The sequence below is a fragment of the Maylandia zebra genome, linkage group LG23, assembly GCF_041146795.1.
Source record: "Maylandia zebra isolate NMK-2024a linkage group LG23, Mzebra_GT3a, whole genome shotgun sequence".
NCBI lineage: Eukaryota > Metazoa > Chordata > Actinopteri > Cichliformes > Cichlidae > Maylandia > Maylandia zebra.
The window spans coordinates 15,633,298-15,660,424 of record NC_135188.1 but is presented as its reverse complement, the minus strand read 5'-3'; the positions used below and the strand labels follow the sequence as shown (position 1 = coordinate 15,660,424).

General features: G+C 39.3%; 3 protein-coding genes and 1 non-coding gene across 4 annotated transcripts; 1 reads left to right on the top strand and 3 right to left on the bottom strand.

Moving 5' to 3' along the window:
* Positions 1 to 52: 52 nt before the first annotated feature.
* On the bottom strand, positions 53 to 3,305 carry dr1 (down-regulator of transcription 1). Its single transcript, XM_004552905.4, has 3 exons — positions 2,416 to 3,305; positions 2,128 to 2,291; positions 53 to 1,247 (listed from the first exon to the last, which is right to left on the bottom strand). Exons 1-3 carry the CDS (start codon positions 2,633 to 2,635, stop codon positions 1,101 to 1,103), a joined length of 531 nt encoding a protein of 176 aa, XP_004552962.1. The 5' UTR covers positions 2,636 to 3,305; the 3' UTR covers positions 53 to 1,100.
* A 1,663-nt stretch (positions 3,306 to 4,968) lies between these two features.
* On the bottom strand, positions 4,969 to 7,646 carry zgc:109982 (retinol dehydrogenase 8). The gene is made up of 6 exons (XM_004552901.4): positions 7,318 to 7,646; positions 6,393 to 6,554; positions 6,115 to 6,294; positions 5,945 to 6,038; positions 5,389 to 5,572; positions 4,969 to 5,304 (listed from the first exon to the last, which is right to left on the bottom strand). The coding sequence occupies exons 1-6, from the start codon at positions 7,412 to 7,414 to the stop codon at positions 5,074 to 5,076; spliced, it is 948 nt and encodes a 315-aa protein (XP_004552958.1). The 5' UTR covers positions 7,415 to 7,646; the 3' UTR covers positions 4,969 to 5,073.
* Positions 7,647 to 7,714: 68 nt separating this feature from the next.
* Positions 7,715 to 19,338, bottom strand: scinla (scinderin like a). The gene is made up of 17 exons (XM_004552900.5): positions 19,223 to 19,338; positions 18,198 to 18,390; positions 17,943 to 18,097; positions 15,439 to 15,600; positions 15,174 to 15,323; positions 14,973 to 15,059; positions 13,768 to 13,900; positions 12,776 to 12,864; positions 12,456 to 12,668; positions 12,245 to 12,378; positions 11,350 to 11,440; positions 10,601 to 10,771; positions 10,330 to 10,504; positions 10,135 to 10,250; positions 9,917 to 9,994; positions 9,762 to 9,822; positions 7,715 to 9,198 (listed from the first exon to the last, which is right to left on the bottom strand). Exons 2-17 carry the CDS (start codon positions 18,373 to 18,375, stop codon positions 9,053 to 9,055), a joined length of 2,139 nt encoding a protein of 712 aa, XP_004552957.3. The 5' UTR covers positions 18,376 to 18,390; positions 19,223 to 19,338; the 3' UTR covers positions 7,715 to 9,052.
* On the top strand, positions 13,154 to 13,225 carry trnac-gca (transfer RNA cysteine (anticodon GCA)). The gene has a single exon. It is a non-coding gene; the product is annotated as a tRNA-Cys (tRNA).
* Positions 19,339 to 27,127: the final 7,789 nt, after the last annotated feature.

Below are 27,127 nucleotides of genomic sequence, written 5' to 3'. Positions count from 1 at the left end.
AGGGACAGGAGGTGGAATCATTAGGCATTAAAAAGATCAGAGAACACTGGTCTATAAAACATGATTCCTTTATTGCTTAAAGAATACAACTTTGTAGTATAGGCAAGTGAATGTGTATCACAACTAGGTTACTTATCTTTACACTGAGGATTGACCACAGTCACAATGCAAATGTTTGATACTGCACCCAAGGAAAAGGGAAATAACAAATCTGGCCTCGATATCAAAGCGTCTTACAAAGTTATAGGTTAATAATATTTAACATTATTCACACTGATCTGGAGCCAGCAATGAGAATCACAGTAGCACCTACACCTTAAAAAGAAAACAAAACACGAACTCTGGGCTGTTAGTCTATCTTTGGTTCTATCAGACAAAAATATTCAGTTTTTCAAAGGTGCAGCTAAGAACCAATACTGTGTGTAGTTCAAGGTAGAAAGGAAACAACATAATGTTTCTGAATAAGCTAAAACAAAAATGTATTTTTCCATTATCTAATAGTACAATTTCAATATTGACGCCCCCTCAACTCTTCCACTGTCGAACAAATAACTCCACAGAGGGGTAAAGAAAACCCTTTTTGACAAAATGGCAAAGACAAGAGAAGAGGAATTAGATGCTCTGGAGTCGTCAGGAGCGATTCGCCTACACCACGGATTGTTATCTAGCACTATGGTTGACATAAACAAGCTAGTTGGTGCAGTACCTGAAAGAGCAAACACCTGCTGCACCATTACCAAACTTCAGTGAAATGTGCCTTCAGTGCATCCACAGTACATCCAGAAATCTACAAATTACTCACAACATAACATCAAGACATAATTAAACGGAAGTAACTTAAAAAGGGGGGGCGGGGGGATAATCCAAATTTTATTAACAGCTTTTCAAACCAAACAAATTTCAGGTTCTGGTATCATCATGTTGACATCCCCCTCCAACTCCATCTCCACTGTCGATACCAAATGTGCATTTTCCTTGTGTCACTGATGTGCACCAGCGGTCAAACACATCTCAAGTCTCTGTCAACAACAGCACTGGGAGGTTTGCCCGCCAACACTGTCCCAGGAAGGGATTCGGACAAGCTGAACGGTATCCTGGGATCATATGTCATCCTCTTCGTCTTCATCCTGAGAGGAACCGGCCTGTTGGGCAGCAGTGGCAGATGCTGCCGCCATCTGTGCCTGCTGGGCGGCCTGCTGCATCTGCAACCATTCCTGCTGAGCGAGTTCTGCCTGCTGCTGTCGCGCCTTCACAAACACATGAGAGGCATGAAACAGGCGAAGGTGAATGAGGATTATATCAGGCAATTAGAGAAGCTCATGGTGGTGATATCTGATGTCTAATTAGAACTTGAATATTTTAAGACACATTCGTTTAATATGTCACTATAGCACTGAACATTGAAAAAAATGAAAATAAAGTTTCTGCAACATATTACTATCGCTGAATTATACTTGCTTATACTTGTTTCTAGAAAGGGATTGAGTTAATAATTAGCAAAGTACTGCTGAAAGTTAACTAAATGGATCTGTCATGCATTACTGAACAGTATAGTGCAAATAATGTGCCTCAAGTGGTTATGTGTAACAGCCACTCAGCACACAGATGATTTAAATCGGACATGGCTTTGTTGTATTTCTCCCTAAAGGTTTACTCATTTCCTAAGGAACTTAGCCCAAAACAAAAGACCAATCACAAAAGACCTACTTCAGAAAGACTCAGATCTCTACATAATGTGAAGTTCTGGTCCAATAATTTTGTTTATCATAACATTTCTGAGCAATCATAGTTGTGCTGGTTTGTTTAATTATTTTTTAGAACACAGTGTGGCAGCAATAAATTCACATTTTCAATTCCACTGTTTTCGCGGACTCTGAAAGCAGCACAGAATGATTTCCTCTAGTCAGAACTTCAAAAACAGCTATGCTCAGTTCAGTGGCTGTTGGAAGCACCTGGACATTTTCTAACAGCTGCTTTTTATCATTTTATTATGTCTTTGCTGTTTTTAAACCTGATTTTTAAATGCCCCTCAGAGTTAGACTAAATGACCTGGTGTGGAAGTCAGTTCCCTGAGCTGAATTATGTGGATTTGTACTGTTTCTTGTGTCTCCTCTCTCAAAATCATACCTTTGCAAACAATTCCTGTTGTTGTCTGAGGAGCTCTTCTTCAGGGATGCCCAGGTTCTCCAGTCTCGAGCTGGCCTTCCTCCTCTTCAGAGCAACAGTTTTACACTCCTGCAGGACGTCTTTCACCTCCGTGATGTACGATGCGAAACCGAGGCTCTCGAGCGCTGCGGTGCGAAAGCAAGAGGCGAAAGTGTTTCAATCACTCTCTGTGGTTTAAGGCTCATTACATGGTGCTGCACACACATACACACACCTTTCAGGGTATAGGGAAAACAAAGCTGGACTCACCGTTGATGACATGCTCTGGGGAAATGGTTTTCTTCTCCGACTTGTTGCATATATCATTGGCTTCTGAGGATATGAGGTGGATGAACTCTGTGCAGCAGTTAACAACAAGCTCCCTGGCATCGTTGGCCACCCGTACATTGGGGAGAGTTTCTTTAATCATTTTGTTGATAGCTGCTCTCGGGATGGTGAGGTCGTCGTCATTTCCAGAGGAAGAAGCCATCGTGGCAGTCGACGGGACAGAAAACAGGGAAAAAAGAAAGAGAAACTCCGATACTCGACGGAAGGAAACTGTTACGAGGCCTTCTCGGGTCGGCAGAATTAAAATATAACGGTCAGGTCAAGACAACGTCAACGCAGAGTTAAATGTCATATGGGAGAGTGACGTTCCTCCAAGTTAGCCGGCTAGCTTAGCTAGTAGCTAATAGTTGAAACAATTTCCGCAGAGTGGAGCCTTTGTGCGGAACGTGGTAGAAAAGAAACCGTTAGAAAACGCTAAAGCACATACACCATAAAAGAAGACAAAACGTCAATACTGTGTGGAAAGTGCTTAGCTAGCTAGCAGCCAGGCTAGCTAGTAGCTGTGGTCCCTGTCGCCAGAAAGCCGCCGCAACGCAAAAGACAAGTGAAAGCGGAGAGCATGGCTACCGCTAGGCTAACAATGAAGTGCCTCCCGCATGGCTAAACAGTTAGCTGCATAGACACAGAAACGGGACACACGTGCCACAACACTGCCTGTTGTTCTACCCTGCATCGAGAGATGATTTGGACATTTTAGATAAGCAGAAACATGGTATCGATTCGTTTATACGTTTGAAATGTGGGCAACATTAGCTTAATTCAGTCCGGATGCAACGTCAAACAAAGAGCCGGATACCGTTCTTCTTCTTTGGTGTTTAAAGCCTGTCTGAATCGCATTGCTGTGTCCTTGTGGTATTTGTCGTCCATTACTGCCCTTAGAAGATATGTTTGGAGAATTAATACAGATGGTGGAAAAACATCGAGATCAAAACAAATAAACTGAATATGTACTTTTTTACATTATCTATATATTTTGATGGTAGCTAATATTTCGTATACAGTCAGAGGACCGAATCCCATATGCACCTCACATCCAAAACATAAAAGATGAGGCCAATCCATAGCTGATTGTGTGAGTTTTATATCCAGGTATGTTTTTACTACATTATCTTTAAAAAAAAAATGAAGCTGTTGCCAATCAGATGCTTTCCAGATGGTCTTGTTGTACCCATCTCCCGAATTTCACTTTTTTGTTTATTTTTCATATTCACCATTCCATAATACCTGTTTCCATTGATCTTCAGTCCAGTTCAGCAATTTCTCCCTGTGTCCATAATTCCAGTGAAACCTCTTCTAATGAAGTTTCTGTTCGTGGATCAACTGATAGTCTTTGCTAGGGTTTTTTGTATTAAGGACATGATTTCCAAAGACTTTTCATTTGCTGTACATAGTTTTTCAGACCTTCCACTTCTTCTTTTGTCCTCCACTTGTCCAGTTTTCTCAACAACAACAAAAAAAGCACACAGTGCAATATGCCAGGTTTTCGCCTAATAGTTCAGTGGGATTTATATTGTTGGTGCAACAACACAAATTATGTGCTTTGGTGACAGGCTGCTAGTAACAAAGTGCCTAAAGACATCGTTTAGAATGGGTTCTTTGCTAAGCTGTCTGTTATGTGTTTACACAACACTGGTTCGTGTAGTGAACCAGTATCTTTGTACAGTACTGTATGTTACCCTCGTGTGGTAAACATAATTATCAAGAGCATCTCTTTTAACCCTGTTATCTCCTCCCCGGAAGGGTACGTCTGATAACGTGTCTACTAATGCTTTTTCATGTATATTTTTCAGCACAAGCACAGATCTTGCTGAAACAAATTTGAGCCGCAGTCATTTATGGCCCTATTTCTGCAATAATTATCTATTTTATTTTTGGACTTATCAGTGTTCAGCAGCATCCAGACTGGTTTCACAGATGTTTGAATTTCCTAATAATTGTTTACTGCCATCTAGTGTCCATCAAGAGAATACCAGCTTTTACTTTATTATTTTCTTTTTATATTCTAACATGATCAATTTTCTAACCAAAGCCTGTCAATATCCTACAAAAAATAAATAAATAAAAGTTTTCTCACATTAAAGTCCATGTGGCGCGAGGCTCAGAATTCAGCGGCTATATTCCAGATTAAGCCATGAGTAATTATGTTATGTAATCCAGCAGATTAAGATAAGATAAAATAACCTTTATTAGTCACACACAAGATTATGTAAGATATACATAATCTTCTGACACTGTAACAGAACCCATTAACAAAACAATGCTTTTAAAAAGACAAAAAGTTCATAAATTAGTCGTTATAACTCTGAACTACCTGATTTACTTTGATTTAATCTTGCTGTTCGCATAGCTTTGCTTGTTTCCCATATTACACAAGGCTCAAGGGCTTGTCAACTTAAGACAGTAATGCCACTTGAATGCACCAGGGTGTGGTTTAAACCTGCAAGAGCTTACTGCCACGTATGAAAAGAGACTGCATTGTCATGGCATTTCATAGCTTTATTTATTTCAGGGAGGTAACACTGCTAGACAATAACAGCCAAATATGCCCATGTCACAAAAATAACAAAGATATGACATGATTCAGTTGCTCTTCTCTAACTTAAAACTCTTTCGGCTTCTCCACTGCAAAAGCTTGATGAAGTTCAGGCTGGCCGTGAAGACCTTGTCGTGTTCAAACACCATTTTGTAAAACGTTTCAATCGGGAGGTCACCATTTGGGTCAGCGTACTTGAGTGTGGTCATAGGGGTATAGAGAGTGTTTGTCTGGTGCCGGAAAGGGGGATTGTCCATGATGAGGATCTTGAGGGTGTGCTATGAAGAAAGATCATTCATAATATAGTTTATTGCTCTTGTAGTGCATTAAAGGTTAAAGGTGAAGTATTTGCCGAATGATACCTCTGCCACGTCCTCAGGAGTCTGTCCGAGGGTTTCAAAGATCTGTTTGTAGTTCTTTAAGTAGACATTTGTGAACATGTCAGCAGTCACTTTGTCTGCTTTGCTGAGATCAATCTTTAGGCCCTCGTCATAAACCTTACGCTCAAACTCGGTTATCACTGGACCTGGCTCTATCAGGCTGATGCTGAGGAAGAAACAGAAGAGAAGAACATCAAAAAATCTCTTGAAATAGGAAACTGAAATTCAGTGCACAACTGTGAAAGGTAATTAAATATTACTTTCATTATACAGGAAACTTTAGAAACCACATTAATATTCAGTCATCATTTGATACTGTGTTAGAACATGCCTAAACATCACAGTGTGCTGTGATTCAAATATTTTCCTCCTAATGGTGCAGAAAGTGCTAGGTGTTGTTGTTCAATATGACTTCACAAATATACCAGATGCAAGGGCTAGTTTTCAGGTAGTTACATTTTGGTTGCACTTTTTTTCTCTCACAAACATGCTAGTAAAAGATGAACAGGAATAAAAAATTATAGACCTAGCATCTTACTTTAGACCAAACCTCAGGGCTTGTATCGCTAGGCTTTCACAAAAGCCTTCCAGTGCAAACTTAGATGCTGCGTAGATATCGTTGAATAAAATCCCTGAAACAGGGAAAGAAGTTGTGAAGCAACTGTCTTAAAAAATGTTCTCATGATCAGCAGGTGAAGCAGCTCTTACCCTGAATCCCCATGACGCTGCTAATGACCACAATATGACCTTTTTTCCTTCTCTTCATGTCGGGCAGGATTTCCTTCATTAATCGCACAAGTCCAAAGAAGTTGGTGTCCATGACACTTTTCATCTCTTCAATAGACTGACACTCAATGGGTCCAATCAGACCCATCCCAGCATTACTTACTGTGAAATAAGGTCACACAGACACATATCATTTAAATTTCCACAGACGGTCGAAAAGCCAAATTAATACTGTTTCAAAGCAAATGGTAGGAGCTTACTGAGAATGTCTACCCTGCGCTCAGGCAGACTGTCCACGCAGGCTTTGATGGAAGCCTCGTCACATACGTCCAGCTGCTTGATCTCCAAGGTCCGGCCCAGGGTCCGACCTGCTGCCTCAACCAGAGGCTCAGCCTTACTCAGATTTCTCATGGTGGCATAGACTACAACAACAAAAACTCATCTGAAGCTGTTGTATTTTTATTAAATTTAGAACTGAAATTAAAATTTTACATTACATTTGAGAAACTATCACAAAAATTATCTCCACCAGGAGCAGCAAATGTGGATTTTTCTCAGATTTCAACTTTCAGGTGTTGCCTGTTACATCAGTACGACATGGTTACTAGTTACTCAGGGTAATCAGCAGACCAGGAGGACCATTTCTTCCATAAAACATGTTTAAGATAAAAACTGTTGATGGTGAGCTGTATGGATTGTTTCTGGAACCAGAGTTAAAAAAAAAAAGAACTTGTCAATATTTTGTTTGTAGAAGAAACCCATCACATATTGATAATGTAAATAATGTGAATTTTATCAAGTTAATATCCTTCTAGTGAATGGTTTCAAACTGGTATCACATTTGCACAGTTAACTTTAATGAATAGTCTGCAAAGTATTAATAGTAGAAATTATTGAGCCAGACACAGCAGCCATGTAACGTTCAAGGAAAGTTCAAGTACATGTGAGATGGTAATATTTTAAAACATCCTACACACTTCCAAAAAATTCAAAAGGAAAACACATTTTTACACCATTATGTGCTAGTTTTTTTCACATAGTTCCTCTAATTTCTCTCATTTGAAGCATTTTCAATCACAATTTAAATACATTATATTTTTCTTTGATCCCTCCACACCTGACACAGAGTTTTGAAATGTAGTCAACAACCCCAGCTATCTTAGAAAAAGTCTGTTAAAAAGTTACCCATGAACCTCTTCTTCTCATCTTTTGCAATATGGACAGCCAATGCGAGGCCAATCCCAGAGGAGCAGCCGGTGATGAGTACCACCTTCTGGTTCATCGTGCCTGGTTAGTGCTTTTCTTACAGCTCCAGCAGTAGAGAATAAAACGGGAACAAAAGAGGAGAGGCAACAGACCACATGCAGGCACTTTTAAAGCCCCTTCCTTAATCAGAGGTTTACAACTCAGCAAAAAGCTGTGTGCACATGGTCTGAAGATTAGTATCATTCGTGGCATTCACATGGTGCTGTTACATGGTGAGGATTTAGGCTAATGATAAATCCAGTTGTAATATGAAGAAAATATCAGACCTATAAGCAAAGTGCATCATCTTATTTAAATAAAATAAAATACAATCAGACAATGGTGAAATATTTTATTTAAATTTGGAATTTCCCACAAATTGTTTTGCAACAAAGACAGCAAAAGGTAAGTTCTTTGTAAAAATATGGAGAAGTTAATTTGTGGTTTTTAAAAGAATCTATTTAAAACACAGTTTTCAAAATAATTTTGAGTAAATTGTAAGACCACACTTAATCTAGACAATGTAGTGGGTTGGTTTTTTTTTTTAAAGTAGATGTAAAGTAGATGAAAAAAAACATTCATTGCTGTAGCAAATAAAACTTTCTCAACATTGTATTATTTTATTTTTTTTTACTGTGGGCTGTGAATTATTAAATTCAGTTTTTTAAATATGTACCCTACTGCTCAAAGTTTTGAGATAAAAAATAATTTTTGAAAATTAAAGTCAAGTTGATGAGAAATGCTATTAATATTTAACATGAACATTGGTTTTTTTTATATCTATGCTGACACACACACAGGCCCGTTTTCACCAACTGCCATTCATCTGTTGTAATAGCACGCTGAGTCACCTAAAGCAAGTCTATCCCATTAAATTCATTAATCATTCAATTACAATCATCTCAGCACATCTAAAGTTTGTGAAACTGAGTCAGTGAGTTTGGTTATAGTCTCAAGAAAACAAAACAAAAAAATAACGTGTACTGCTTTTACAAAACAGGAATAAGTGGCTCTGACTGAAAACTAGAGAGCACAACTGAGTAGGACAGCTAAATCAGAAACCTTTTGGTTCCAAAGCAGACACCTCACAGGTCCTTAAATGACAGATTCATTAAATGATATCTCCAAGAGCCAAATTTTGTTGGTTTGTCATGAGAATACCTAAAGCTGTTGTATGAAAATTTCAGTTATCTGGTCATTTTCTCCTATAGCCTCAAACAGCCTTCATTTATTAGAAAAACTTTAAGATGATACATTTTCTTTGGGTTACACATGTTGCTGGAACACAGCACTGACAGCTGCTGAAAAGAGCCTGAATGCACTTATGTAGATATTGCCTTAAATTAATTATTACTTCTCTTCTATAACATTTATGAACATTGTAATGTTATTTTGTGTAAAAGCCAATGTACTTTTCTTTTCTTAAATAGTAGCTTGACTATATATATATATATTTTTTTTTTTTTTTACTCTGAAAAAATGGGTTGGAAATCGGATGGGTTACGTTTTAACCTGCACCACAGCTTCAAGCACATATTTGCATCTGCACTTCACCTGCAGAGAAGTTCCATCTTAGGTGCCAATTTATGCTTCAAGGTCAACAAAAGATGGCAAACATCAAAACTATCCAGATTTTTCAGAGATGCTTAAAATATGCGTTTATTCCAATTTAATTCTACTGGGCATAAAGATTTTGGGACCACATCTTTGGGTCCCAAGCTTGGAACCATCCGGTGAAGGACGGGATCTCTTCCCCCTGCTTAAGGATGGTGATGGGGGTACCACGGCGGCCAGAGGGGTCTGAATCCACATATTGTTTGGCTGAAAGGAAAGCAGGATGTATTTGTGAACTGAGGTCTCTTCTGTACAGTAGGCTTAAAGGGCCATTCACTATAACCACATTCAAATTGGAGCTAAAATTATAGGAAGAGTGGTAAATTTAGAAATGAATGTAAAATAATATTATTTAATATTCTTTAAAATTATTCAGTCATAAATTTGCAAGATTAAAATCTTAAATGTCCAGCAAAAATATTTTATTCTCTGAGAGTAAATCAACAAATTTACAAACAACATAATATGAGAAAAAACAGTCTTAAATTTCTGAGCTTATAGTCAAATTTTTGAGAAAATAAATTTGTAAATTAATAATCTCAAATATTAATCTAAAGAAATTGTTTTTAGGTAAATTTGGTCATTTCCTTACTCATAAATTTACAATAGTTATCTCAAATAAAATATATTTGCTATCAGAATTAATATCTATAATTCATGCCTTATTTTCTGGGAAAATGATTCCCTCTATATATGTTTTTATTCTCCCTGAATTGACCCCGTTGCTGTATTTCTGTAATTCCTTCTCATGTCTAATAGTTTTCTCTTACCCATCTTAGGTGATTCAAGTTTCTCCGTTTCATTTGCTTCGTTTCCAATCCAAACAAAGATCTGATAGGAACAGTAATCAAAGAGCTCAAGGATCAAAAGGAGGAAAACATCAACTAGCTACAACTCGAGTCTTTCATCAAAAGTGCTTTTATACCTGATCCCATGTGTCCAGAATCATGACATCATCAGTTGCCAGATCGATCTGTGAGAAGTCCCCGGGAACTTCCTCAACCTGAAAATTGATCAGCACACAATTACAAAGTGGCCATTTAAAAATTGTTAAACTAGTTGGTAAGAAAACAATATAACGGTTTATATAAATATAACTACTTACATTTAAAAAATCTGATTGATGAACACTTGAATACTCACTGTTAGCCTGCCAGTTTTGTTTGAACATCCAAACAGTCGTGGTTGTCGGACCACTCCCCGAAGGGCCTTGGACGTCTGGTATTCTTTCTTACCACCCAGAGCAGCCCAGAAAACAGCTGGAAACAAGGAGAAAAGGACCGTTTTCTACTGGGGACATCTCACAAATACTACTTTGTGGAAATCAAAGCTCTTTACCTGGCTCCTGTGTCTCCTCCACCCCAGTAGCAGTTCCTCCAAGGAGGCTGGCAACATAGTTAGCTGCAGCCATCTCATCTGAACTTGCACCCTTTCCCTTCCACAGGAAAAGGCAATCAGGAGTCTTCAGCACAAACACATCATTGGTGTTCAGAGAGGATGCAGTGGGCTCCACCTGTGTGGGTGTGACAGAAAGATAGGGAGGAGTAGTGGCATCTGTTCATTATAAAGAACCAGTTTATTAACAGTCGGTGTAATAAATGAGGCTGACCTCAACAGCTCGTGTGGTATTGTTGCCGCTCTTGCGGATATGAAAGAGCCGTGTGCTGCTTGGCTTAGTCTCGCCACACTTGCGGGATGTCCCACCCTGATGGATGACCATGGGCTTGTCCTTAAACAAGCTCACAAGATGGGGGGGTTCTTTACCTTGAGTGACCCGAACCTGCGGAGATACAGCCACACAGTCATTAAAATTGATGAGGAGACTGATCCCAGACTTACCTCTAAGTACAGCTGGGAGCTGGTTAATAGGAGCTCAGGGTAAAGACTGAAAACAGGGGACAGCAGTTCCTCTGTATGAAGGTTAAAAACATCAGCCTACCTCTTCTTCTCCAGTTTGTATACTAAGCTAACAGCTGCAAGATGCCAAGGAGGTCATGTTTTTGGTAGTGTCTGCATGCATGTCATCGTGTCAGTTTGTAAACACAATAGCTCAAACATTTTTGAATGAATTCTGATAACATTTTGTAGGTGTGTTGAGTGGGGTCATGTTAACACTCCATTAAAATCTGGTTTAAATCCACCAAAGTCTTCAAGGTCAACTTAATGATTTGTTGGTTGAAAATGGAAAAAAAGTCTGTTAATGTGAATGATTTTGCAAGTGTGTTGTGTATTTTATTGCTTCTTGTTCATAATATAAAAGATGGACCTGAGAGTTGCATCATTCCTTTCACTAACTGTTGCCAGGTACTTTTATTTCTTAACATTTTAACTCTTACTTGAAATCTGGAAAAATCTTACCTGTGTTGCTACTCCATTCATGGAATCATCCAGCTTGACGGTGAGGAAGGCCGAAGCAGTCAGTTCATCCTGAGTGCATTTCTGCCCTTGCCTACAGCAAGCAAAATTAAGCACAATTAAATATGATATTCACAATTAAGGCATAAAAGTAATGTTTCAAAAACTCTTGATTCTCTCAGCACCCTCACACAGCTTACAAAAACACTAAATACATAAACTGACTACCCACAATTATATTTTATTATTTTACCACAAGTTTAAGAAATCATTAATGTTGTTGGTTTTTTTTTTATCACAATGTCATGAGATTTCAGCAGTACTATAACTGGTAACTGTTTTCATTCTGTGGCATCATCATATCAGACAGACAGAATGGATGTGATGAAATTTGTTACATTTGCATTCCACTCTCAGATTATATTAATATTGGCACTCATTTAATTCTAGAAACATTAAAACTGCTTTAGGCTGATTCAGAAGGGGTCGGCATAGCAACCTCAAAGGGGATTGTGTCTCCTTCCAGGATTTTAGAATCATTAATGGGTCAATGTGTATAAACCCTGCCTAACATGCCTGCAACTGAACAATCCCACCAGCTTTGATCACTTTCATTTATTGGTTCATCTACAAATTCTGCATCATATTAAAGAGTGCTTGAAGATAAAGCAAAATTTCTCTATATCAAACCCAAACCCTTCATGAATAAAAATCTTGTTACAAAGACCAGTATGCTCTACAACTCAGTGGCTTTACTTCTGTGTGTGTTGTGTCACAAGTTCATATCATGCTTACATTTTTCATTCACCTAAACAGAGAAAGTGAGTACCAAGGCAGGAATCTTTGCCTTGTACCCCTTAAAAGAACAATTCTGCCACATTGAGCATGTTTTACGCACCAGGTGTAAATGATGTGCTTCTCTCTGCTTCCACTGTTGTAAGAGTACAGCACCAAGTAACAGTCACCTCCAAAGAACTGTCCATAGGTGGATTTGTCCACTGCTACCTTATCGCCTCCTTCCACACGCCAAATCTGCAGACATCCACCAATGTTGCATTTACTTATTAATTTTTAAAATAAATAAAACACTGTCAAGCTGGTTACTGTACCTGAACTTTCCCAGAGCCATCATCAACCACGCCATACTGGGCAGCCATGGCGGGGTTGTTGTGGAGATTGGATGGATCGAAGGGAATCTGCTCCACCTTGGCAATACGACCAACTGTGTGGGTCTGCCCTGGGCCTGTGATATTCCCTTCAAACCATTTGAAGAAGAACTGCTTAAACATGGTGGGCTCACTCCCTGCTGGCACTATCAGGACCTGCACATGACATAATAAACAACGAAAAACACGTTAAGTCATAAACACAATGAGACAGCAGAAGGATGAAGTTCTGGCAGCAGATGATCACTACATGCTAACATTACCTGAGTTTTACTGGAGTAATTTTTGTCTACGATAAACTTGTCAGCAGCAGCCTTCGCTGCTTTGCGCTCCTCTTTGCTTGCTTTCTGTCCTGCAGATTAAAGTTTGGTACAGAGATCAGAGAGGTTAAACTGGTCAAATCAAAGTCAATGACTCATGTATGTTTAACAGTAGAAACCATCAAATGGTTCATTATGATTCTTTTAAAAATTGTGTAACTCTGTTAAAATAAATCCACATCATTTCATATTTCATGATTTTTTTTTTCCTATAAAAGGCTTGTTTATCAAACAGGAAATTTGGGGGTCTGTAGGAAAAAGCTTTATGACCACATATACCTAGAACCACATATTTCCATATGAAAGCTGCTCAGTGACAGAGGGGGTATAGCTCAGTGGTAGAGCGTTTGACTGCAGATCAACAGGTCCCCAGTTCAAATCTGGGTGCTCCCTGTTCATTTAAAAGTCATTATTGCAATATGACAACTTTGAGTGTTATCCGTTTATAGTAATTAATATATTCAAAATTTATGTTTTTTGTAGACAACTATGAGGTCAGTCATGAAATATCACCAATGAGTTGTTTGATCTGTTTCACAGTGAGCTCAAATTCAGTTTTAGCGTTTCCTAATAACAGTCTTATTCTATAATTATTTGTTGCACCTTTTTGTTTATTAGTTTATTCAAATACACATTTTATCTGTACAATCCATACTGATCTGCATGTAAAAATTTATATTAATTATATTTCTAATTTGATGACAACTAATCTTCAAAAAAAGGGAAAATTTTCTTTCCCAATATTGCTGTTGCAGGATGGGGTCAAACTGACACCCACTGACAGTACTTGGGGTTTAAAATTCTTCTAGGTTCTAGCGTTAAACAAAGAGTTTAACGCTAAAGAGAGTTAGTAACAACTTACTCAAATGAGCAGAGACTTGATTAATATAGTAGATGAGAAGTTGTAGAAATAAACAGATGTAAAAGCTTAATACCTTTCCAGACAAATATATTATTATTCAATCCATTGTCCAAGATGTAGCAATCATTCTGGTTGAGCATATCTTGTTTGAATGGGTTTTTATCAGCCACCAAAGATGTCTTCATGGCACCAGCAGCATCAGAAATCTAGACAGCAGAGAGATCAGAGCATCTGTATTTGTCATCTGAATGTCTTATTTACAAGGATCATGTCAAGGGACCGTACACCACGGTTGAAAGTCTGACAGAGTCTTAAATAATCTCTCATATTTTCATCTAAACCTTGAAATGATCCCATAGTGTTAAATTACAGAAGCCTATACACAATCCACACAGGAAGGAATGAAGAAAATCAAACATTTAAGTTTTTCCTCTATTGTTAGCTAGATCAGATTCATCTGAAGCACATGGTATAGTGGCATTAACTATGCTTGACTGCCTTGTGTACAAAGCAATACACAACGCAGGTAGGATTTCCACTGAAGCAGCATTCAGATAAAACTGTATTACAAAGAACAGATGAAACGTTTTAATTGATTCATTAGAGGCGTGTTGAGGGAAATCACCTTGCAGCCACTGCACCTCTTTTCAGCACAGTGAAATCAAACTCAGCATCAACTCTGCACTTGAATGAGGGCTTCAGTTTTAATGGGCTTTTCCATGACAATATGAAGAATCTGTGGAAATTGTAGCATCAACCACAATCGCGCAGACTACAGGTAAGAGAGAATGCAATCAGCAAAAGTCTTGCCAGCAGAAGGCTGTGCAGGGGAGATCTCAGTGCATGGATGGATAGCATCAGGGGTAATAAGAAACCCACCATCATTTATTAACCTATACTGTGCTAAACATTTAAGATGGGCTGAGATCTTTAAGAGCATTTCTTCCTCAATCACCTGATCTCAACTCCACTGGATGTATTTTGGGCACATGAAGACTGAGAAACCCCCGAGGCTCTTTAAAACACAATGGCAGGATAACATGAATAATCAGGTGTTACAAAGATTTATAGCGTCCATGGAGCTTGAGGGCTGCAAAACTGGAGCAAATCAAATTCGTGGACATTTTTTTTAGAAATAGAACTTCTGATTTAAGCTGTTCAGCCAACATGAAATTTTGCAATAGAAATGCCTTTTACTAGACTAAAAAGTAATACAAGTCGAATTTTTTTCACTGCTGCTCCTTGACTTTTTGGGCTTCTCTGTATGTGTGTATTTACCAGATAAAGTGACGCCTTGTTCCTGTTTGTCTTTTCAACATCTGTATCACTGCCTCCTGGTGCGAGATCAGGCTTGGGTCCAAGTACCTATAATGAATACAACATTGTACTTAACATCCTCTCTAGCCACCAAATGAGACAAATAACTTATTTGTTACAGTCACAATGATTCTAAACAAGGAGGAAGTCACTAAAACTTACCTTTGTCACAGCTTCTGGCTCTTTACCTTCATCAATTGTATGGACTTCACCGCGGCCATTTCGCTCATTATCACGAATATCTCGGGCCATCTGAGTGGTTTTGAGCTTCTCAAAGTGATTTGCTTCACTGCCAAACCAGCAGTAAATGTTCTATTAATTCACAGAGAAGATGCAAAGAAAAGAAGAAGTAAATAAGGTTGAGATGACAAAATGCAACATCTAAACTCTGTACGATCTCTGTAAAACATTTTAAATTGTAGATCACCTTTCCCAGATCAATGATGAAGGAGTCTCCTTTGTTAAAGCTTTGCCAGGACAGATCCTCCTCAGTTGCTCTGACTGGTCGACGACCTTTCAAGTGCAGCAGGCGTTTGACATCTACATCATTGGTTACCACATGTTTAAAGCCTGAGGCAACTCCACCTTTCTGTGTTAAAAAAAATCTGAGTTATGCTCTGTGTAAGTGATCTAAGCGCATAAGTTATGTTTTTGGCAGCGTACCGTATAAAGTACCATATAAAGATTTAAAATATTGTGTCACATCTGACCCCTGACCTCTCCTGCAAGGCCAATAGATTGATAGGAAGCCAAAGTGATACTAATGCTAAATACAGCTTTTTAAATCTATTTCTTACTGACATTTTTCCCCTTCCTGGACCTCTGACCTGTTCTTCAAGGTCAAACTTTAATAAAAATGTATTTTATCTTTAAAACAGTACTTAAAATTCTACTATATTTGTACTGGCAAAAGTAAATGACACTGGTATACTGGGATCTAAATATCACATTATAGTTTCCATCCAAGTAGCATGTCTTCTTTGACCTGTGTCCTCACTTTTAAATTTTAGATCTGCCTTTCTTTCAAGTTGACTGAAAAGCATGTTATATCTTTAAAGAAAGTACTGTCAGTAGAAAGAAGATGACCTGCCTAGTTAGTTAGAAATAGACTGTAGTATAATATAATATAATAAGCTAAAGTTATTCATGTCCACTTATTTACAAATCAATAGCTTTTATCCATTACCCACTCCTGTATAATCTTTTAGTAATCAAGGTACCCTTAACTGATATACAAAATACAGCACAGTGAGCTGCTTATAGAGGAGGTCTGTGCTTTCGGAGTGCTTTTTATATGAACGTTTTAGAAAGCTGACACCGCTGTTATGTCTGTAGTTGCAAGAATTCACTTCTTTAAAGTCAACATAATCTCTAAAGATCACGCCTACTCGTTTGTTTACACTGTGCACAAAATGTCAGCAAATCCTACCGCTGACTGGAAAAATACATAAATAAAAGGCAAGAGCAGGTATGGCAAACCTGACAGACAACTAGCTTTGTTTCTAGGAAGTCAGTTCCTAGAAACAGTCCAGCACATAAATACACAGTATGCTAAACATAAAAAAATATGTAGTCTTTGATTCTGAAAAGTGAAGCAAATGCAGGTGCTTTGAATTGTCATGATGATTGAAAACACAAGTTTCCGTGCCATTTTCATTCCAATAAGCACTGTTTTTATTCATATCTCAATAGTTTAAGTAGCACAATAGTTGGACCTTTTTTCGCTCTCTGTTTTTATTTTATATACTAGTCCTTTAGTTCTTAACACAGTTTCATAACCCAGTGCTAAGAGGCAGGAAAACTAGTTAGTAACCAGGATTTCCCCTCTTTGAATGAACAAGTGGTGTAAAAATGCAGGGAATGTTCTTTATTGAATTCCACCATCCATTTAGTTCTGGTCCTCTAGTTATCATACTTATACAGGATGATCATCAATATGCAATAAAGTAATAATTTCTTAAAAATAGTTCTAAACCCAGTATTACTTCTCGTGACAGCTTTGGCTATGGTAGATAGGGGTTTAGCTGCATAAACATGTGGCTGACAAATATGCACGAATGATATGAAGCAATCATGATAACATCGAGCATTATCTCAAACAGCTGTTTTCAGGTCGTAGCAGGTCGTAGCAATTACTAAGGCAGTTCTAATGCTGGAGATTGATCAGTGAGTCTAAGGACCCTGTTAAAACTGTGAACACATAAAAAAGAAGTAAATACAGAATTAAAAGATGGTGCCTTAATCATTTAAATGGTTTATGCTCATATATTACATTTCAAGGAAACCCAGGTGTTCACCAAACTTCTCAAACCTGAGGCTTATAGAATGTGTTCTTTAGAATGGACAGCATGACACCATAATATTCAACATAATATTTTAGGTCTCCCTGACTATCTAAATGTTTTTAGACTCAAATTCTCATAATATAAAGAAAGATTTCAGACTCTTGTATGTCGCCATGTTTTGCCTCTCCTTTTCCAGGAATTGTGAAAGGGAAAAATTCTTTTGGGCTAGTGTGTATCACATGATAAACAGAGAAGGTGTTATAACATGCCTCGAATCCTGCACACAGTGACTATACTCCTCTACTTGTCCTGAAAAGACCTGCTCATGTCTAACAGGGGGAAAAAACCCCTGTTTAAAGGACAAATTCAAGGAAGAATGATCATTCCTTTTCCTATGACAAACAAGAGCAAGGTCCCAGTCAGACTAGTCGCTCATTTTGGAGTCGCGTGGGTGGTGAATTATGACTTTTTAGAACTGTTTCCTTGCCTGAAGCTGTAACAGTATATTTACAGAGTTGACAGACATCCAATAAACTGTCACAAAGTCACAGTCATGGTTTGGTAGCTTAGACTCACAACTTTTACCTTTCTGAGGCAAACAAATTCAAATGACTTATACCACCATAAGTACGCATGCAAATTTCACCTTGTATTTGATGCCAGACTTGAAGTAGCCCAGGAAGGTGGTTGACTCTTGGTTTTGAAATTCATTGTACTGGATTGCAGCTCCTTGCAGGTGGTCATCCAGCTGAGTTATGAAAATGGCAGCTGCCCCACTCTCATCCTGGGAAGCTTCATCGCCTAAGATAAAAAGGATGGTAAATAAACAGTGTGGAAAATAAAACAGAACATTGACAGGGAGGGAATTTAGCTATTAGGTTGTCAGCAGAGAATCCAATACCAATCCATGAATGAACATTGTATGAGGGAGCCTTGGTGGTGTAAAGCAAGATGTAAGCATCTCCGGTGAAGAAGTCTCCATAGAGTGCAGGGGGAACAGGTTTCAGATCCATGTTCTCCACCCGCCACACCTGCAGGCCAGGCTTCTTCCCTGCAGTCTCAAACTCTTTGTGTGCCATCGTGATGATGAGGACCTGAAAGGTGATTTGTCTTCATTAAAATCTTCAGGTCACAGCAAGGCCAACAGCTACCATTATATGACTTTTGGTTGGCAAAAAGAAGCAATTTTCACATCATTCTCTGACAATTTAGAGACTCAGCAATGAAAATAATCGATTGTTGGAGCCCCAGTTTTATATATAAATAGATATAAAATCTGCCTTCATACTGAAAGCTGCTGATCCCCACTTTCTTTTAAAGCCATCTGTAGTTCACATCACAACATTTTATATTACTATTTCAGTTACTTTTCATTGAATCCATGTTTGTTAAGAATGCAATTTTCAAGACCTTTTCTGCAGTATCTGTTATTTAACCTGTAACGCAGGTGCTTGCGGTCGGTACGCATATCACAAGGTGTGTCTGCTCTCAGTGGCAAACTATGTTGTGGGGGAACGAAGAGCCGCTCCCAACAAGCAACCACAAAAGCAGGCATTTGTAGGTTATCTTCTGCCTGTATAATACGGTACTACTACCTTGTGCAGTTTTCTACCCAACCATGTAAAATATGGACACAAGGAAAAATGCAATAAACAACAGTTTATCGACGAAATTTATATTAAAAGCTTAACCAGTAAGAAGATAAGCACGTTTATTCACGCATTCTCTCTTTATCCTCAACGTAACTAGTTACAGACACTGAAAATAGTTTTTAGTTTGACTTCCTTAATGCAAAATGAGGAAGAGCTTTTCTAGAGTAGCATACTTCAGCATTGTAAGCATCGCTTTATAAATGCTGTGTGAAAGGCTAACTGCCAGCGAGTTATTAGCATTCGTTCTGCAGCACATAAGAAAACTTTATATTACCTGGTATAGACCGTAGACAGATGTTGGGTGTTAAGAAGATGCGCTGCTGCTCTTCCAGTTCTCCGCCCTGGTTTCCTGAGCTGTCCTCTGCTATACAGGCTGGACAAACATCCGCGTTGAGAGAGGCGTGTCAGTTCGCCCATCCCAGAACAGCGGGTGATGGAAAACAACGCCCTTGAGTTGGTTTAGTTGTTTGGAATGCTTCTTTTTTTTTCGTCTTGAAAGCCCAGTATGCAGGTCAGTTCCGTATTCCCCCTTCCCTATTTCGATTAAATTGGAGCGGTGGATTTCTACCAAATTCTGCCGAATTTCATTTTTATGTTATTATCTATGTATTATTTATGTATCTTACAGCTTTAGATGCTGAATACTATATAGTTTGTAAAGTGTAAAGTGTCTGATTATAGCCCTGTTTTGGGCAGTGCTAAAAAAAGCTCCACCTCTTCCAACATTCTGTTAGGATGCCTGGGTCGTTGACCCAGGGTTTTTGAGTTTATGATATTATTTATATTTTCTAGTTTTTTGGTTTCTTTGAGTTCTGTCTTATGGTTTATGTCTCTGTCTTCTTTAGTTGCTCTGTCTCCCCTATCACCTGCATCCCCTTGTCTAGTTCGCGTCTATGTGTATCCTTAGTTCCTATATCCCCGTGTCCACTCAGTGTTTGTGTCTGCCCTGGTCCCACGTCTCTGTTCCCTCTGTAGTGCCTACATGTCGCGATCTACCGTTTTCCTAGCTGTGTGTTCTGTCATTCCTCCTGGTGTAAGTTTATTTTGATTTTTCCAGTTATGTTATATTTGAGTTTAACATTAAAGTTGTTTTGAGTTCACATCTGTCTCCGGAGTCTGCACCTTGGGTCCTATTCCTGCCTGCACACAGCCACACCTAACAGATTCGTGTCTGAATGTTCATGTACCAGCAATACTGGTTGTACAACACAACAAAAATAACTCAAACAAAGTCTCTCATTTTACTGGTGGGGGGGGGGGGGATTTATTTACTTTTAATGCAACACTTGAATGAGTGACATTTAGTTTTATGGAAGAGGGTGGTTTGACTGGAGCCACCTTTGATGAAATCCATGCATTTATCCATAAAGTGTGTGCATTAGGTGTGGAAAAACTTTTAACTTTTATTTAAGCCAACATTTTCTTTTTCATTGAGAAATTCATAAAGTCATACTGAAGAAATATTTAGAGTGACAATTAAATCCTTATCTCATATTACAAAAACGTTTCAAATTCCAACAAAGTGGTCCAGAAAAATATAATACAATACAATAAATACAATAACGTCTCAAAAGGATCAAAAACAGGATGCTGAATCATCTCCTTCCGAAATCCTACTTGGACCTGTAATGGCAAGAACAGCTGTCCTTCTTCTGGAAGCAAATGGATTGTATGACCAGTGATTGAAAAAACTGAGTTGATGTAGCAATCACATAGTTGGTTGGGGATGCATTTGAGTTTGGGGTGTGATCGTGTGTCACTTGTCTGTCAGCAGCTTAAGTTAGCGACCACTCGGACTCCCATGTGGCAGCTTGACAGAAAGCAAAGGCACAAATCTCTCCTCTGAGCTCCGCCAGTCCCCTCAGGTTAGGGCTGGCTCCATCACTCCCACTGCCAGAGCTGCATCAGCACATTCTGCCCCATTTAACAGTGTACACAAAACACACACAGTCGGTGTCTGGGACATACCGCCATGCCTCCACAAGTAAAAGCATACACAATCCTTTCATAGTGACTGAGCACAAAGGCTGCCGATTGCATCCTACTTGTTTTAACTTGAGTGGGGCTAAAACATCCTTGCATTTCATGTTCTATAATTGTTAACTAGTTCCCAGCAGCATTTTACTGAAATAATGCACTGAAGCATACACAGTTACATAGCAGAGCTTCTCCCTGGTATGCATGTGGCTACATGAATCAGTGAGTAAAAACTGACTGTAGGTTTGTCTCAGAATTGTTCAGCACTCATTCATATAGAAAATCCTTCACAGCCATCAAAGAGAGGTCCGTGGTACATAAGTCACTTATAAATAAATATTCTTTTCCAAATATTTATTTATAAGTGACTTATGTATGTATGTATGTATATATATGTATATATTGTACTATTCTTAGTTAGCGTATTGTCTGTCTTGTCTTAATGTTGGTTTAAAATGGAGCACTGTAACAAAAAATAATTTCCCCCAGGGATCAATAAAGTATTCTGATTCTGATTCTGATTCTGAGAACTGATTAGTATACCTGAGTGTTTATCACTAACTTTAATCTACAGGTAGATAGAGCTGATTTTTTTTAGATATTGTTAAACTAATTGTTTTAAACCAAAGTAAAAAAAATACATAAATAAATAAAATACAAGTCTGTAGTGTTTCTGTTTACAAGTCGGAAAGTTTCTACTAGGGTTGAATTCTCTAGCCTGTTGTGGCCTGTCTGTGTGAGTTCCCTCTAGCACTTGAGCTTCCTCCCACACTCCAAACACATGCATGTTAAGTTAACTGGTGATTTTAAATTGGGCGTAGGTGTGCATGTGAGCATGAATATCTGTCTCTCAGTGTTAGCCCAGTAGTAGACTGGTCCAGAGAATCTTTCACCATGGCTGTACAGAACCAGGCAAAAAGATAAATAATATAAATTCTTACAATGTTTTTATACCGTATATGCAATATTGATACAATACCAGCATTTCAGTGTTTTAAACAGTCTTTTATAACATGTTAACTTGACACTCCTAAACATCCAGTTAGATTAGTTTTGAATGCAGCCTGAAGGCAAAGGAAACAGGTAATGGATGAACCATTGTACTTAACCACAGCAGCTGTTTACTCTTTGCTATAGTTGTAGGTAGTCACTCTTTTTATCTGATTCTTGGGAAAAAGCCAGTGTGTGTTTTCCCAGAATAGCTCTTTAAAGCAATATATTTTTCTATAACAAAGCCTCAGCTTTTAGTGCAGTCACTGAACTCCTACTTCTGACTTATTTGAAAGACCAATAAAGCAAGGCAGCAAGTTTTCTATTTATTATATTTAGATGAACTTTGCAAAGCAATATTTCTGGATTAAGCAAAATCTCCATGAGGCCCATCACAACACCCTTCCCTTTTTTTTTACCAAGGTTTACTTTAGATGTATATGGGATTCATACGGGATACAGAGAAGGAGAACAATAACCCAGCTGGAATACTGCATAATGCTGCAAAGGACAAGGTATTCAGTCTTCGGTTTATGAGTTCACCTAAAGTGTGCAGTTGAACAGGAGGTGAGGGTCAGGACTGTACAAACTGAATTTGTGCTCCTCAGTGTGTTCATGAACATATTCTTAGCTACGAAAAGACAGCACTGAAACATAGTTAAAGGGGAACTTGCATACATTTGTAAAATAGATGGAATTTATCAAATCAGCAGCTTTAAAACTGAGCCAGGCTGAATGCACAGACTTCTCAAGTCCCTGAAGGGGTACTCATTTCATTTTATATAAAATGTACTAATCATAGGAAGCTCTCGTGAGTGAACTGTGTAAGTTGAATTTTATACATATGACTAAATTTTTATGGAATGCAGATTTTTAACAGAATTTCTACATTCCCAATAACAAGGAGGGTTGAATAAAAACAAGACAAGTGAAGATTTTTTTAATAGCTTAATTAATAAAAAATAAATAATAATAATTAATTTTTAAAGACGTTATGGTATCTGAACCCTTCCTTTGGTTAAAATGGTTAAAACAATGCCAGAAGCCTATTTATATACACTTAAGCATTAATCAGTCCACCTGCTGTTACCTCAGAATAAAACTGGTACAGAGAAGGCCAGCGTGGTGGCTTGGTGGTCATTACTATAGCGTCACAGCAATAGGTTCAAATTACTGTGTGGGTTTACTCTAGGTGATGTACTCCTTGCACAGTCCAAAGACATACAGATAGCAAGTTGCCCATACCTGAGACCAAGCTAAGGCTCACAACCTTGCCAAGCCACTTGAAGAGGTATACCAAAGAGTTAGAAGCCAGGAGAATAAATCAGCTGTTTTCCACTGAACCATCCAAGGTGATTTTATCTATTGTTCTGATTTTATCTGTTTTGATTTTATATACTGTTTTGTTTGTTTGTTAATTAGTTTGTTTGTTTGCTTGTTTTAATCAATTTTAAATCATGCTTTTTATTTGTTTTTGTTTCTAATGTCTCTGTAAAGCACTTTGAATCACCTTGTTGTTGAATTGTGCTATACAAATAAACTTGCCTTGCCTTGCCTTGCCTTACTCTCAGTAGCAGAGGAACAATGTGGCAAACTAGTGGAGTTAAGAGCAGATGGGAACCTCTCTGAACAGGTTCCAGTAACCATCACAGTGGCAGACATCTCAAGCATGAAGGTTTGGACAGCACCAGGCCCTGACATGAGTCACACCTCCTGTCTAAAGAAGCTAACTACATTCGATGAGTATTTGGCAGCATAGATGAACCAGCTAATGGACGAGACACAGCCAGAAGGGCTAGCTGAAGACCAGACAATCCTGTTCCCCAAAGATCCCCAGAAGGGACCGCTCCCATCCAACTACCAATAATCTGCCTCAGTACCACATGGAAGCGCCTATCAGGCATTATAGCGGCTACGATGACTATTCACATGGCTCAATACATGAGCGGGGCCCAGAATGGAATTGGCAGGAGCAACAAAAAGAGGGGGAGAACACCAGCTACCAGACTAATCAACCTGTGTACTGCCTGGACTGAGTACAAGAAACCCTAAGACTCAGTGTCTCACACATGGGTCCTGGAATGCCTAGAACTGTATACGACCAAAAGAAAGAAGGAGGCAGGGGACTGGTGAGTGTCAGCACCATGGTACAGGATGAGACAACAAGCATCCACGAGTACATCAGGAAGATGGCCCCAACTGACAGCGTGCTCAGTGAATACCTCAGGCAGCAGAAACCCAAGAAATAGGAGGAAACATCATAGAAGGACAGGCCCCTGCACGGTATATACCACCAGCAGATAGAGGAAGTGGCTGACATCCAAAGCTGGACTGAAAGACAACACAAAGGCACTAATCATGGCACCACAGGAACACGCTCTAAGTACAAAATCCATAGAGGCTGGGGTCTACAACACCGGGCAAGACCGAAGGTGCAGGCTGTGTAAAGATGCCCCTGAAACAATCCAGCACATAACAGCAGGGTGCAAGATGCTAGCAGGCAGGGCATACATGGAACGCCATAACAAAGTGTCTGGCATAGTGTACAGAAACATCTGTATACTATGCCAACCAGACATAGTAGTGGTGGACAAGCAGAGGAAGATGGCCATAGTGATAGATTTAGCAATACCAAATGACAGCAACATCAGGAAAAAGGAACATGAGAAGCCTGAGAAGTGCCAAGGGCTCAGAGAAGGGCTCAAGAAGATGTGGAGGGTGAAGGTAACAGTGGTCCCAGTGGTAATCAGAGCACTAAGTGCAGGGACTCCTAAGCTAGGTGAGTGGCTCCAGCAGATCCCAGGAAATACCTCAGAGATCTCTGTCCAGAAGCGCGCAATCCTAGGAACAGCTAAGCTAAGAACAGCGAGAGGGAACTTTTTTTATATATAGTGGGCTACTTGGAACAACAAGTAGCCCGCTTGTTTCATTTCATTTCATTTTCTCAACCATCCATCCCACCTGAGGTTGCAGCGTTTGTGCAGGGTGTGGTGCCTTGGGTAGGTTTCCAGTCCATCAGGGGCTGACACACAGATATACAAAATTACACTCTTAAATGTATACCTCTGGTCATCTGAGAATTAAATATTCTAAATCAGAGCACCCAAACCAAAAGAACATACGATATGTGACAAAAGACAGGAATGTCAGAATATTTTTGCTGCATCTATTGTTTACCACGTTCTGCAATGTCTTGATTATAATTAATTATCATTTGTGTTTACTGATAAGTAACTAAATCAGTGCTAGGATGTGATTAAAAGTGATGAAAAGTTCAACAAAATGTAGTTCAATGAAATGGAAATTGCAAACTGGTGTCAAACCCTAGAAATTTTGATGTTGGATACCAGGCAAGGATCCACACATATGTCTTCAGTGTGCAATGGGACATCCCTGCTCCAGTGCAGCAACAATTTAATCAAATTCAATTGCAGAACTGGCACTTCCCAGTTACTATACCAAATTTACCTGATTTCCATGTGCATGACATTCAGACTACTCATTTATGATGCAGAACTCTAGTCAGGCTCATTCAAGTATGGTTTGGGCTCTGGAACCAGTCTCCTGGAGAGGGCTGGACTCCTAGTCTGGAGTTGCCCTTGGTGAGAGGCAATGGGCTAGGGTGGGCTGGCTTGCTGCCTGTACATTGGAGTTTTTCCAGGTGGATGAGAGGGTTTGTTCCCTGTGCCTTCAAGTCAGAAAACAGGTCCTGAATTTTGTCTGCACGTATGTGCTGAACAACAGTTCAGAGTATCCTGCCTTCTTGGAGTTTCTGGGTGGGGTGCTCGAGGGTGCTCCACCTGGGTTGTCCTACTGGGAGAGATCTATGCTCATGTGGACAACAACAGTGAGACCTGGAGATGCATGATTGGGAGAAACGACCTGCCTGATCTGAACCCGAGTGGTATTCTGTTATTTGACTTCTGTGCAAATCACACCATGTTTGAACACAAGGGTGTCTATAAGTGCATATGGCACCAGGACACCCTATGCTGCATGTCGATGACCAATTTTGTAATCGTATGACACTGGACGCAGCGCGTTCGGGTGATGTTTACCAACTTTACTTCGTAACCCGGAAGTTCCCCCACACAAAGCCTTATGGGAACAGTAGTCTACTGCTACACCTCCTCCTTTTAGCTAAAGACACACTTCATAACGACTCAAACAGCTCACAAGAACAGAAATGCGGAGCATAACCAAATGTGAGAATTATGCACATCCCTCATTTGTTCACTTACATTTAAACGAAACACATTATTGTAAACATCCCTTACAGCTTAACCCAGCTTTGAATAGGGCATGAATGGATAACTTCAGAGAATTACACATCCAGTCTTTCAGGAGGTCTCACCACTCGACCAGATCTGGTAATAGTCCCTGTTGGTCTGAGGTGGCTCCTATTTCTCCTCAGAAAACCCCTGTCTGTCTCTACCACATAAGATCTGAGAGCATTGGCAGGTCCAACTACTGCTCCAGTAGTTCCTTCAGTGGTAATCCACACTTTCTGTCCTGACGATAGTTCCGGAAGTGGTCTGACTCTATGTCTGCAGTTGCAGTGTGTTTCCTGCTCACGCCTCCCCTCCTCATCTTTATTGCGAAAAGCCTGTAGGTCAGGACACTTTGGCACCAGCTTTGCCACAGCTTGTGGCAGTGAGGTAAGCAGGTGTCTCCCCATAAGCAACTGCGCCGGCGAGAGCCCAAGTTCCAGTGGGGTGGCCCTGTACGCTAACAGTGCTCTGTTGTAGTCACAGTCCTTTTTCCACAAGTCTTTAATGGTACGAACAGCGCGTTCTGCCTCCCCATTGGCTTGGGGGTAGCTGGGGCTGCTCATTTCATCTGTGAACAATGCAATGTTTGGTTTTCTTCCTGAATACTATTGTTGTTTATATTTACTGGAAGAAACAGTAAAAACAGCGTTTTATAAGGAAAACGCTCAAAAGCACTCTCCTCCTGTGAGCAAAAACAACACCAAAAAAACCCCCGACCCTTTCCCATTGGTCGAAAAGTGTACCATGTCGTCCAATCAAAAAATGATATGGCAACATGGCATCTAGTTGTTTAGGAAGGGGGGAAGTTTTAGGAGTGACGGCGGTGTTTTGAGGTGTAAGAGATTAGAGACGTTTAGCACAAATCTTGTGTAGTTAGTGTATAGTGTAGTCAATAGTTTTGTTGTGTGTATCAGAACAATGATGCAACTGCTGAATGTTAC